At 37.5% G+C, this 12,785-nt stretch overlaps 1 protein-coding gene across 2 annotated transcripts in view; it reads left to right on the top strand.

Annotated features, from left to right (window-relative positions):
* Myo10A (unconventional myosin 10A) overlaps positions 1-12,785 on the top strand; it is a 184,391-nt gene that overhangs the window by 120,568 nt on the left and 51,038 nt on the right. For both annotated transcript variants that reach the window (XM_074179939.1, XM_074179940.1), the window contains exons 11-17: positions 338-423; positions 527-1,463; positions 2,360-2,585; positions 3,045-5,720; positions 6,605-7,217; positions 8,593-9,053; positions 11,655-11,888. In XM_074179939.1, the coding sequence (XP_074036040.1) occupies positions 338-423; positions 527-1,463; positions 2,360-2,585; positions 3,045-5,720; positions 6,605-7,217; positions 8,593-9,053; positions 11,655-11,888 (5,233 nt within the window). The remainder of the gene's footprint in view (positions 1-337; positions 424-526; positions 1,464-2,359; positions 2,586-3,044; positions 5,721-6,604; positions 7,218-8,592; positions 9,054-11,654; positions 11,889-12,785) is intronic.

Here is a 12,785-nt window from a genome sequence, read left to right as displayed (position 1 = left end):
ATGGTTAGCATATCTGAAAGAAAATAAACATGTAATAAAAACCTTCGGGTAACACTGGATGCATTTTATTAATAAATTATATTAAATACTACTACTTCCACTACTGAAAGGAAGATTACTTACTCGATAAAAAACATTCCGCCTACCGATCTACAGAAACCATATAACACATCTCCATACATTAATATTTACGACTTATAAATTTTATCATTAATTAAATATGAAACAATACTTCCACTTTCGTTTAACACACCAATTCCTCCGTCTAATTATGTAACAGACACGAATTAGCCTTATCATATTCAAATCTTATTTAACTTACCAATTTCTTTTTCAGTTATCTGTTAACTAGAATTCCAAGAGGTGCTCCTTACAGAGACCTATGCAGAGCCATTTTGGAGCAAATGCCAGATACAGGAACAGGTAATGTAACTTTTAACAAGCACATCTGAAATTCGCAATTGCTTTATTTATTGTGTACTTTCACTATCACAATCCTCATACATATTAAATAATGAAATTTCAGAGGGGCCAGACTTTCAACTAGGAGCAACCAGGGTATTCCTTCGCGAGAGTTTAGAACGTCAGTTAGAAGTGAAACGAGGAGAATCTCTCAAAGGAGCCGCAGTGGTCATACAAAAGAACGTCCGTGGATTTTTGGCGCGAAGAGAATACAGACGACTGAAGAGGAGCGCTGTGACCATTCAGAAACACTGGAAAGGCTACAGACAACGGGAACAATACGATAAAGTTCGAAGAGGAATAGTGAAAGCTCAAGCAGTGTACAGAGGTAGATTGGAGCGAAAGCGATTCATACAAAGAAAGGCCGAGTTTAGACGACGAGTCGAAGCAGAGAAGGTAGCGAAGGAACGTGCGAAACAAAGAGCGGCCAGAGAAGCTCAGCTTCAAGCACAAGCTCAAAAATCGGTAGCGAAGGTTGCAACAAAGGCCACTGTCAACCACTTGGACATTCCCGCGGAACTCGCCTTTATTTTCTCAAAACTAGATGGATACACACCCTCACATAGTGAGAAGAACCTCATGAAAGTTTTGGGGGGAGTTATTGGGTCACCTCCACCTCTTAGTCTTCCAAACGACTTGCACCAGTACGAATTCGCTAAATTTTGTTCAGTGTACTTCAAAGGAGCAGACTTGCAGATGAAGAAAGAGCCGATAACAACTCCTTTCCTTTCTAAGGCAGCAGCCAGGGATGAAGATTTTCAAGATGCCGTTGCCCTTTTCAAACTTATTTTGCGTTGGTCAAACGATACCCAGCTCACGGGTAAAAGAGAAAGGACTCTTGCTGATTATATTATATATAAAGGTTTGGCATCGAAGGGACTGAGAGACGAATTGCTGGTTCAGTTGTGCAATCAAACTTGGAAAAACGAGAATTCTGAACGAATCTGGCAACTCATGGCGCATTGTTTGAGTTGTTTCCAGCCAAGTCCTTCACTTCACAAGTAAGTTTGAAGCATTGACGTTTAGCTCTGAATATGGAGTCCATAATAAAATTGAACATATTATTCAGTCATACCGGGTGATTGATTATGTAGATTATAATATAATAGAAATACTAAAGATGAAATTGAAATTTGTTGTGAAAATATGAAAAGAGAAAAATCGAATGAACAATTTAAACCTAATCATAAAAAAAATTTGGAATGCAATTGATAATAATATAAATGGTAATAAACAATGTAATTAATGTACCAAAGAGATAAAATCTCCAAACGGTTTTACACTAACATACAACAACTAACATGAAAAGGATTTGATTGACAAATGGATTTGATTACTTTTTCTCAGATATTGTCTAGTTTTAGTAAATCAAAGTCAGACTGAACAAATTTCCATCTTCTTGTGAATCTGTCTTCTTGAAGCCTACTTCAGAAGAAGACATAAAATAAATATCTTCAAAAATGAATATACAGCTCCTGGTGGAGATCGAACTACCCCTGAAAACCTCAAAGAAATCGTTGGTCTGATTAGTCTTCCTTTATCAATAATTATCAATAAATGCATTGAAAAATGTACTGAAAAAAATCTATACTTGAATCAATTTATGAAGGAGTTGAACGAAAAAATTTTTCAAATTATCATCCAATCGCTCTTTTGAATTTGTTTGGAAAAATTATTGAAAATGTGTTGAAATCTCGAATGATTAATTTAGTGAATATTTGGATATTGAGTAATAACTGTGTTGTTCAGATATAAAACTATACAAAATATTCAATTAATATAGTCTCTATCACACAAAATTTTATAATTTCAAAATAGCCAAGTTTATTCAACAAAAAATACGCGATGTACTTATTGTTATTATTATATTTCTGAATATATTTTGTTTATCATTCAGGTACCTACTAAAGTTCATAACAGACTATGCTCCATCAAATCTGAAAGAAACTCTCCAGCGAAAACTGACAAGAAGTATTCAAAAAGCTCCTCATTCAAGAATATTTCCTCCGAGTTTATTAGAGTGGAGAAGTATTCGACAGCGTACTAATACTGCTTTAACTTTGACCATGTCAGATCAAACTTTGTCAACAGTAAATGTCGATTCTTGGACGACTTGTGAAGAAGTAAGTATTTGAAACAGCGTTATAATACTAATTCAATGATGAAAAAACTTAAATAAATCCTTTCACAGAATTTAGAATACAATAATTTATCCATACGCAAATGATAATAATAATAACATTTTCTCAAGAGGATCTACTTTTCATCTTCTTTCTGTTTTTGAGTCTTGTTCTGCCAAAAAAGTTCTTGAATAGTTTGAAATACTTGTATTTTCTAGCTCAATTTGCAGACTTTTTTTATCATTTAATGAAATTTCAGTTTCTAGTGATCCAATTGCTTGATGTCGTCGTATACGCAATATATGTTCGATCTGAAAAAATTAACAAATTTCATTTAGTTGGAATTTATTGTTATTATTTATTATCAATTATTATAATTCTCAAGACTTCAGAAATATTAAAACTCAATCACACCATTCTAATTTCACAATATATTTGTAATAATTCTTACTCTCATTTCAGGCTGCATCATTAGCAATTTCTTCCCTTGGCGTAACCTCTGATGGATGGACGGTTGTCCTTGATGACTCAGGAGTGATAGGAGAAGGCAATGGTGCAGATTACATAATGGATTTGGTTTCTGAACTAGAATTATGTCCATCCTTCCCGGGATCCAAATCCACCAGGATCAAAGCTGGTACCAAACGACTTTCTCAAATTGAAGTGGATCATCATGTTATGCCCTCACCTAGCAGACCACAAGTTCCACCACCTGAACCGCCTATTAACGTCAGTCGCAAAGTTTCCAGGGAGATGATTCTGGAAAGAGAAATGGCAAGGGATAGGGAAACAGCTAGAGAAAGGGAAATCGCCAGAGATAGAGAAATGGCTAGAGACAGAGAAATAGCCAGAGACAGAGAATTGGCTGGAGACAGAGAATTGGCCAGAGAAAGGGAATTGGCTAGAGAGAGGGAATCGGCTAGAGATAGAGAACTTCTCAGAGAAAGAGACATGATAAGACAGTCGCCAGTTCACATTCAAACTTCCAGACACAGTTCGAGAAAGTCTTCGAGAGATACACATGAATACACTAGGTCACCACAAAGGGAATCGCCTATAGCAACTAGTTCCCCAGGTCCTAGAAAAACTTCACACGAAGCTTTGTCACGGAATTCAGCACTGAACGAGAGGTATTTTGAAATAGAGAAAGCACGTTCAAGAAGTTTGGATAACTTACTGAACGAACCTGAGCCTACACCTTTAGCTGATTTGGGACTCAGTCAGTCCTCTAGACTCAACGAAAGGTATCACTCAGTTGAACAATTAGCTCCAATCAAACCAGTAATGAGCAACCAAACTTATATGCCCAAACCTGAAATTGAATTTGAATATCCTGATGTTTCCAGTGTGGGTACGTCACACAGGGGTGGTCCAAGATATATCAAGTCATCGTACGCTGGCAAAAAAGCACCTCCTGGCTCCCACTCCAGCAGGGCTCATATTGAAAAATCCGAATTCGGAGGAGTCAGAAGTTCAGCTATGTCCGACACTAGTGAAGCTCCAAGTTTGGCAAGTCACGTCAGGAGAGTGAGGGTACCAAGTCAGGCTTCTGATGTAGACCAATTTTTAGATGAACTTTTCAGTCCCGTTTTAGATGGTAACCTGGATGAGTTGAGTGATGCTAGGTCATTAGCAGCAAGTATAAAAGGTGGTGGACCTAAAGATGTTCATGATTCGGATGAAGATAGTATCGACGACCTAGATGAATTCATCGATGATATATTAGAAGGCTTGCAACACACCAAGATAGAAATGTCGAGTGTAAATGATATTGTAGATAAAATTAAAGGTGGTGGTCACAGATCTAGAAACGATAGTCAAAGTAGTGCGATGCTAGATAAAGAAGTAGAAAATCTCACATCACAGAAACTTCAAATTCCATCCGGAACTAAAACGAATGGTAATGTAGATGACTATATTAGCGACCTATTCAGACCAATCTTCATCAACGACAGTTTGAAAAACCTGACTGAGAAGCACAATTTGGTTGACAGTATCAAAGGCGGAGGCACAACTCAAAATTCTGCTGGTACCTCTAGTTACACCTACCCTCCAATTACAGCTCCTATTGTGAACCCAGCGCAGCTTATGATGCCGATGTTGAGTCCTACACAGGACGGTTTCATGCCAGTGTTCAACATGCCAGGAGTAGGAATGCCTCAAAATGGTACAGACATTGCTGCCTATCAACAAAATTTGCAGCGGGCCTTTTTGCAGTCTGCTATGGCACAAAATATTCAAATTCAGCAACAACTATTGGCACAAAATCAAGCCCTACAGCAGTTGTTGACTCAGCAGAATCCTGGAGTTTCCAGTGAAACGAAAATAACGGAAACGGTGCAGACAACGGTGAAAGCTCAAATACATCAATCTAGCCAGCCGCACCCAAATAGAAAATCTAGTTTCAAATCTTCGAACAGTTATAGAAAGAGTAGTTCTCCAAGCTCGCAGGAATTCAAGTCACGCAAAGCTAGCTCTGAATCAAATATGAGTGTTATAAGTAGGAATGGCGTACCTCCTCCGCCTCCACCTCCACCAATGCCCCCACCACTAGATGGTACTGACCCTAGCGAAGTACGTCCGTTCATGGATCCTTATGGTCGCGCTAAGACCGTGAGAATTGGAAAATGGCGCTGGCCACCTCCAAACGACGGAACAAATCAAGAAACTGGAGAAGACTTCATGCATTTCAAAATGAGACAGCACCAACGAAAAGTCACCCCTGCTAAGGATCAATCGTTGACAAATACTAATGGCCATAGTGGTCACAGTAGTGGAAACTTCAATAAATCTGAACAACCGGCTGCAGAATGGGAGGAGATAGAATTCGAACCGATGGTGCGAGAAAATGAAAGGCTTAGTAAAAACTCTAAACGCGCCTTTGAAATTGGAGCTTCCAGACCGTCCCCTGGAAGTGTGGGAAAGTTGAAACTCAGCTCAGAAATGAGGCAGAGACTGGAACTGGTGACGGCCAATCACTCTGTGAGATCTACAAGTAGTAATGTGGATAAACCAGCGCGGGTGGTCAATAAACTGGAAGATACCAGAAAAATGATGTTGGAACAGCAACTTGCTGGAATATGGGGTGATGACTCTCGGAACAACAGTGGAAAATCGAGTCCAGATAATTATCCACGTGTGAGTTTTGAAATATTCTCATCCACAGTTCAATTTCATTCGGAATGAAATATAGAATTAAATTTAATATTTTTACATAATCCTTAGTGGTAAATAATAGACATAATTTAAAATTCCGTTGTAGATCACTGATCTTGCTGCACATTTTCGAAAAGGCTACTATTGTAACAATGATCATACTATCTACAATACTTCAAATATTCAGCAAAATACATTTTGAGCACTGTTTCTGGAAAAAAATGTTTGAATAAGTGTCAAAAATATTGGAAAGAATAAATCTAATGTAACCAGAATTACTTTTTGTGCTATTCTAACAATTGATTGAGTTGAAAGACAACAAATTATGAGTTGCAGATCTAGTACCTACGTCAGCATTGTATACATACATTTTTCGATATATGGTGCTGAATTAAATGTTTTACATTCTTTTCGAGTGTACTCATATTTGGGAGTATCCATATGTATCCATCGCCCAGCATTCACAAACCACTTGTTGCCAATTATATCGAATAAGGCACCCCATGGAATGAGGCTGACCCAAATCAAATGCGCAATCCATAACTTTTTTTTATTGAAGAAACGAAATAATTTGAATCAGCCTGCTAGTAGCTTTCACTATCATGATGTGAATATATATGCATTTTCACTTTCTCAGTTGAATACTTCTTTTCTATATGTGACGGAATTGGCCGATACTTGATCGAGATCAAATATGACATATTAAAGTAAAATTTTATTAAGTGTTTATATAGTGTTTAAAAAACTGTATGGTTGCCTGTTGGAACTGGAAAAATCATAATAAATAATTTTTGTCTATGAACTGTTATCAAATGATATTTCTGAATCATTTAAATACATTTCATTATCATTTCGCATTTTTCCAGATTTCTCGCAACGGCAATAAATCTCCAACGACCCAGAGTTGGGCAAGCTCCAATTGGAAACCTGGTCCTCCCCCTCCTCCAATCGGACCAAGTTCCCTGCCACCTGCTCCTCCAGGCCCTGCACCGCCACCCCCTGTCGTGCGCCCGAACCAACCCCCGCCCCCAGTAGAACCGATCAGAGAATCATCTTTCATGGCTCAAAGACAAGACAGAGACACATTCGGTGTCCATCAGAACCGAGTTACCCAAAGCTCCAAACGAAACTCCTTCAGTGCTAATTGGGACGTCCAAAGTAGCATGACTCAAGATACGACAGACGATGGGGTGGGATGGGGAAAAGAAATGGATAAGCGTGATGATAGAAGGGACAGTTGGGACTTGGGTGAGACAACAACAAATACCTCTGTCGATCCAAGACATATGGCGGAGATGTGGGATAGGGAGGAAAGGAGATTCGAGAAGAGCAAGAATGTTCGGAAAGAGGTAATGCGCCACGACGTTACCGAAAGGCCCACTTTCAAAACGCATATGTTCAATAAGAGCGCTAAGGAAAGGGAGAAGAAACATTCCGTGGCATCCACGCAAATGACTGACAAAACTGAAAGAACAGAAGGTAAGACGAATATAAATTCTATTCTATCGTTTGAATTACAACTCTGACGGAATCTAGCGGATAAGTATTACTTCCCCCATGGACTTCTGCCAAAATCTTCCAGAATTGGCTCCCTCCAAGGCGTTCATTCACCCTTCGAAGCTTTAAACCAAACAGTTATTGGACTACAGTAGGGATGAACAACGATATCTAACAGGCCTTCTCACATGCCACTGTCGTCTGATTTATTATATGCAGAGACTCGGACAGTCGGAAGACAGCGTGTGTCGCTTCTGTTTGGAAAACGATGGAACAGCTGCTATGCCTATTGCTATGGACCGAATCAGGTTTTCAGAGTTTGGCAGAGCCGCACTCTTACCATCTGACTTGAAAAATAACTCACCAAATAAACAAATCGGCTTCGTTAGGAAGCTGGGTTTATTTCTTCGAGTGTGAATAGGTGTGAGCCACAATAGACCCATGCGGATTGCAGTGGATGGTCGAATAGACTCATTTTTGACCTAACCTACTTACCTCAGTTTAGATTTTTCACAGATAAGGCCAGTAAGCTGTCAATACTGAAGTGTTTCGTGCTTTCCTGGGATTATTTTTTGCTAATTTTGTTGTTGAGGATATGTAAATAAGCAGGTTCAGAAGGGAAGCACGGTGGTGCTAGCGTTAGAGGGAATTCTGAGATCCATATCAGTCATTCAGAAGAATGAAAACATATATTTGTATTCCCTATTTAATCAATTATATTCTTTGTTTCCCTATCTATTTGTATATCTGTTTTAACAGTTTTATTTCCGAAATTTCCGAGTTTTACTCAACATATATCATAGTAATGTTTGAGTTCATCGCGTTCAGTACACAGACAAACAGTCACGGGAGAGGCACTTTGTTTTGTGATAGATGGTGATGTGAAAATTTCACCTCTTACAAAAAAATCAAAGGACCGGATTGATTTAGAATGGAATGTCGATTTAAAAATTATTTTTATTTTAATAAAAATCAGTAACGTATCACTTTCCTCTTTGAAATGATTCAGTGCAAATCTTGCACGGACGCCACTGGCAAGAAAAAATGTTGTAAAGCGGTACATAAAAGTGGCTTCTACGTTTCACAAAAACATCTAGTGTCATATCAAAGTTATGAAAAATATTTGATTCTTGACACTTCAGAACCTTATATATTGAAAGATGAAACAGTTAGGACCTCTTTGCGTATGATTTTTTTTCAATCAACCTCGAACTCAACTCGAATTCAACCTTCTCAAACATGTTATGAAGGAACAAACTTATTTTTCGTGAAACCTATTGTTTATTTGAGTTCATTCTGTTATTCGTTAATGAACCAATATGATTTTTACAAAGAATTTTTGACGTTTTTGTTTCAGTTCAAGAATGGCCAGAGTTCATGAGACCAATCCAAACACCACCTCCGAAGTCTCCAGTCCCTCCTCAATCATCACCGCAACCGCCACAAAAAGCAGAATCCCCCAAGACAATATCTAGGCTGCTTCCTCTAGGAACTTCCGCGTGCGTCACATACAACAGAGTGTCCTGGCTCCTAAGAGTGCGAAAAGAAGTATTTTCACCCTCTGAATCGTTGGGACCGCTGAATGCAATGCACTTGATTTTCTGCCAAATCGTAGGTGACGTTTATGGTTTGACGCCCTGTATAAGGTTGAGTCAAAACGAGAAGAGGGCAGGTGTCAACATGTTATCGGGATACGGAGTAACCGCCGACAATTACAATAATTCTCATAGGGCTAATATCAAGAGGAACGTGATAGAGCTGGCCAGGACCTGGCCTCTTTACTTTACGAGGCTTTTTGCAGTCTCTGGCGCAGCCCAAGTGAGTAATTAAAGGTTTTCCACCTTCATATGAACAACTGCTCCAAATATAATTTTAAGAAATTCGTTCACTAAATTCATTTGAGTCAGCAATACATTCAACAAGTGTGGAGACCTTATTATATTATAGAATGAGGGTTACCTTCTAATTTTTTCAAAATAGAGTAATTACACTTCCGGAATAGCTCTTCTTCTTTGTAACTGAAATCTGTAAAACATGGTTTGAAAGGCTTCAAGTGGTTGAAGTGATGAAAATTCCTGTCAAGCATATTTGCTTGATATAATGGAACAAATAGCGTTAGGCAGTAAATTAAGATAAATCATTAAAACAATCGTCGATTATTCAATGTTTTCTTCCACAATGAATTGTGGAGATATACTCAGTGAGCCGAAAATAACAAACGATAATTTTCTTGGAAGTGAACTACCCTAACAATGAATTGTTGCTCAGTTTCTGATGCATACAGATATACTCACATGTACGTCATTTATAATATGGTCATCAGCATTCTCTAATTTAGATTTTTCATAGTACATTCTCAATGGTACATTCCTATAAAAATTTTCAGTACCATCTGATTTCGTGTGACCTTCAACAAAATTCAAAGTTAATCAGAAACTCCTACAGTTGAAATTGAAAAATAAACATTTCATAAAGAAAATTAACCAATCATTTGAATATATTTTGTATAGCGGTTGCGAGCGGTTTTTTGGCGTGAAATTCGTTTTTGGGGTATCCGAAATTTTTTAAGAGTTTCCATTAATTTTTGATTCATGAGAATGTCATTTCACAAACTGAATATAATCAATTGAAATTTTAGCCTAATTTGAACAGCATTTAGGTATCTAGGTAAATAGGTATATTTTCAAATATTTGACGTGATTCCTTGAACTGACATAACTTTTTCATTTACCAATGAATGATGGAGAAGCTTGTCATAACACATGAGTGAAAATTGCACCAAAATTGGTTGAGCTGTTTTTGAGATTAGCGTGAACAAACGCACAAGTAAACTGACAAATAGCCAGCGATCAGTTACACTTTACTATATGTATTGATTCAAGTTAGTCGAATCTGCTTCCACTACAGAAAGTGGTTTTATGAATTGATTTCCCAAAATTTCTGGAACATTGCAAATATCCACTAATGACTTTTAGACTACGATAGATTCTGAACCTCTTACCCCTTTCAAAGGAACTTCGAAAATATTAAATAACTGCCGCATTCATCTTCTTTGTATATTTGGTTACAGATTTTGGTTATTTGACTTTTTCCATTCAGTGAATTGAGAAGTTGATGTGTAGTTATCAGTTTTCATCACAACTTATGAGTTGTTGCACTTTTTTTTTGTACTGAGGTGTATCTCGTTGATTTATAAAAACTTATTTAAAAATAAAAAATAATCTGATTCAAATCATCATATTATCGATCTCAATTTTTTCTTTATTTCCTTTATGACAAAATAATTTGTATAGGATTAGTCAATGTCTTAAAAGTAAAAATAATACATATATCTGTAAAGTCTGAAATCAGTGCAAAAAATATTCATCTGCAGAATTTCAGTTCAGGAATAGATTTCATATCAATGGTAATTTATTGAAAATCCTGGAGAATTGGAAAGGGCAATTTTTTTTAAAAAAAGGTGTATGTAAATCATTATATTGTTTTGTATTGAGTGAATGCATTTGAGCATTTGTTTCAAAATGTTTTAAATTGCAGTACTTATACAAATAAACTGATTTCAAAAATGAACGGACATGGCAGAGTTAAGATTTTTCTTAACTCTGCCATGTTGTGAGAATCAAAATGATTCTCGCAACTGGTTGTACTCGATACACAACAAATCAATTTTTTCTTGAAGTTGAAAACATCATTAACTTTTGATGACATTGCCTAGAAGACAATGCCATATCTCAAGCAGGATTCTGCCTTAACAAAATACAGCATAGTGAACTGGTCATGATTAATAACCCATTTGAGATTACGAAGCATATAAATCACAGAATTTATATTTGAAACAACTGCCTCACAGTGTTGTCTTCTCCAGTCAAGACACTCATCGACATAAAGACGAAAAAATTTCACACATGATGATTGACAATGTTGATGTCTATATTAGCTACCTGTTTTTGTTTTTTATAAAAGTGTACTGCATGTGTTTTTTCTGCATAAGATGAAGAAAATTCCTGCAGAACCATTCATAAAGATTCGATAATATATTTTTAGATTGTGTTTCTGAAGCTGCATTTGCTTTGTTAGATATCATAATTGAAGTGTCATCTGCATAAATTGTGAAGTGTACTGATGCAATCTAGATGTTATGTTATTCATATATAGTGAAAATAAAACGGGCTTCAAAACAGATCCTTGTGGGACACCCATAGTGAAAGAAATATGATCGGATTTACTGAGATTTTTTCGTAAGATTTTTTTCGTAATATTTTTTCCGTAATAGTCGGAACACTAACGTATTGTTGACGTTCAGATAAATATGATTGAATCCGTTTTAAGGAATGTCTTCGAAAACCAATTACTGTTAGCTTACTGTATAATAAAGTGTGATTGACACAGTGCAGCCATTATTATGTGTTTTTTTTTTAGTTGTCTGAAATCCAATTCGTAGCAGTATCCCATTGGGGTATCCACTTGGCCAGAAGGGAACAAAACCAGTTGCAAGTTCTTAAGTCATTTGCTCTCCCAGAAATATCATCATGCAGTGCTCCTCGACCATCGAGTGTCATCTTGGACGGGCCCCAAGGAAGGCTGAATTTACATACGGCGCGAGCACAGCAGTTGTCAGAAATGGTTACGAGATTCTGCAATGAACACAGAAAGGTAAGTTGCGATTTTCTTTATCGTTGAATAATCTATAGGGTCTGTCATCAGGGACTCACGAACTCTCACATCTCTCAAATTAGTTGCCATTTATTCAGTCTGTTTTGCCAAATCACCATGGACGAATATAGCATTCAACAACATGTGCAAATGATAAAATTATTTTATCAAAATAGGTGTTCTGTTCGGGCAACGTACCGCGCGCTTCGCCTATTTTACGGTCGCTATAAGCGTCCTACCAAGAGGAATATTAGTAATGTGGTGGATAAATTTGATTCCCTGGCTCAGTGAACGATCGACCAACACCCAAACATCATCGCTGTCTGTGAGAGTGTGCAGGATAATCCTAGGCAGTCGATTTCGCGTCGCTCACAAGAACTCGTCTTTTCGCAAACCACAGTTTGACGGATTTTGCGTCGTGACTTGAGATTGCACCCGTAAAAAACTGGAGGTAAAAGATCATAGACAACGACGTATGTTCGCTTAATGTGATCTGGAGCAGTTGGCAACCAACCCCAATTTTCATCGAAAAGTCATATTCAGCGATGAGGCCATTTCTGGATGAATGGATACGTGAACAAAGAAAATTATCATATTTGGGACGATACCAATCCGCACGAGATCTAAGAGCGTCCAATGCATCCCGAAAAAATCACTGATTGGTGTGGATTTTGGGCAGGTGCTGTTATCGGTTTATATTTCTTTGAGAAAGATATTGGTCAGGCTATCACTGTCAGCGGCGAGCACTATAGTTCTATGGTAACCAACTTTTTTTGGGATGAATTGAATGATCTGGACACCAACGATATGTGTTTTCAACAGGAAGGCGCTACGTGCCACACAGCTCATGCCACATTGGATATTATGCACAAAATATTTGAGGGCGTGGTTATCTCA

This window comes from Leptinotarsa decemlineata, unplaced genomic scaffold (assembly GCF_025532065.1).
Source record: "Leptinotarsa decemlineata unplaced genomic scaffold, Ldec_3_MD MMD2_tig00026282_RagTag_RagTag, whole genome shotgun sequence".
NCBI lineage: Eukaryota > Metazoa > Arthropoda > Insecta > Coleoptera > Chrysomelidae > Leptinotarsa > Leptinotarsa decemlineata.
This window is presented reverse-complemented; position numbering and strand designations above follow the sequence as displayed.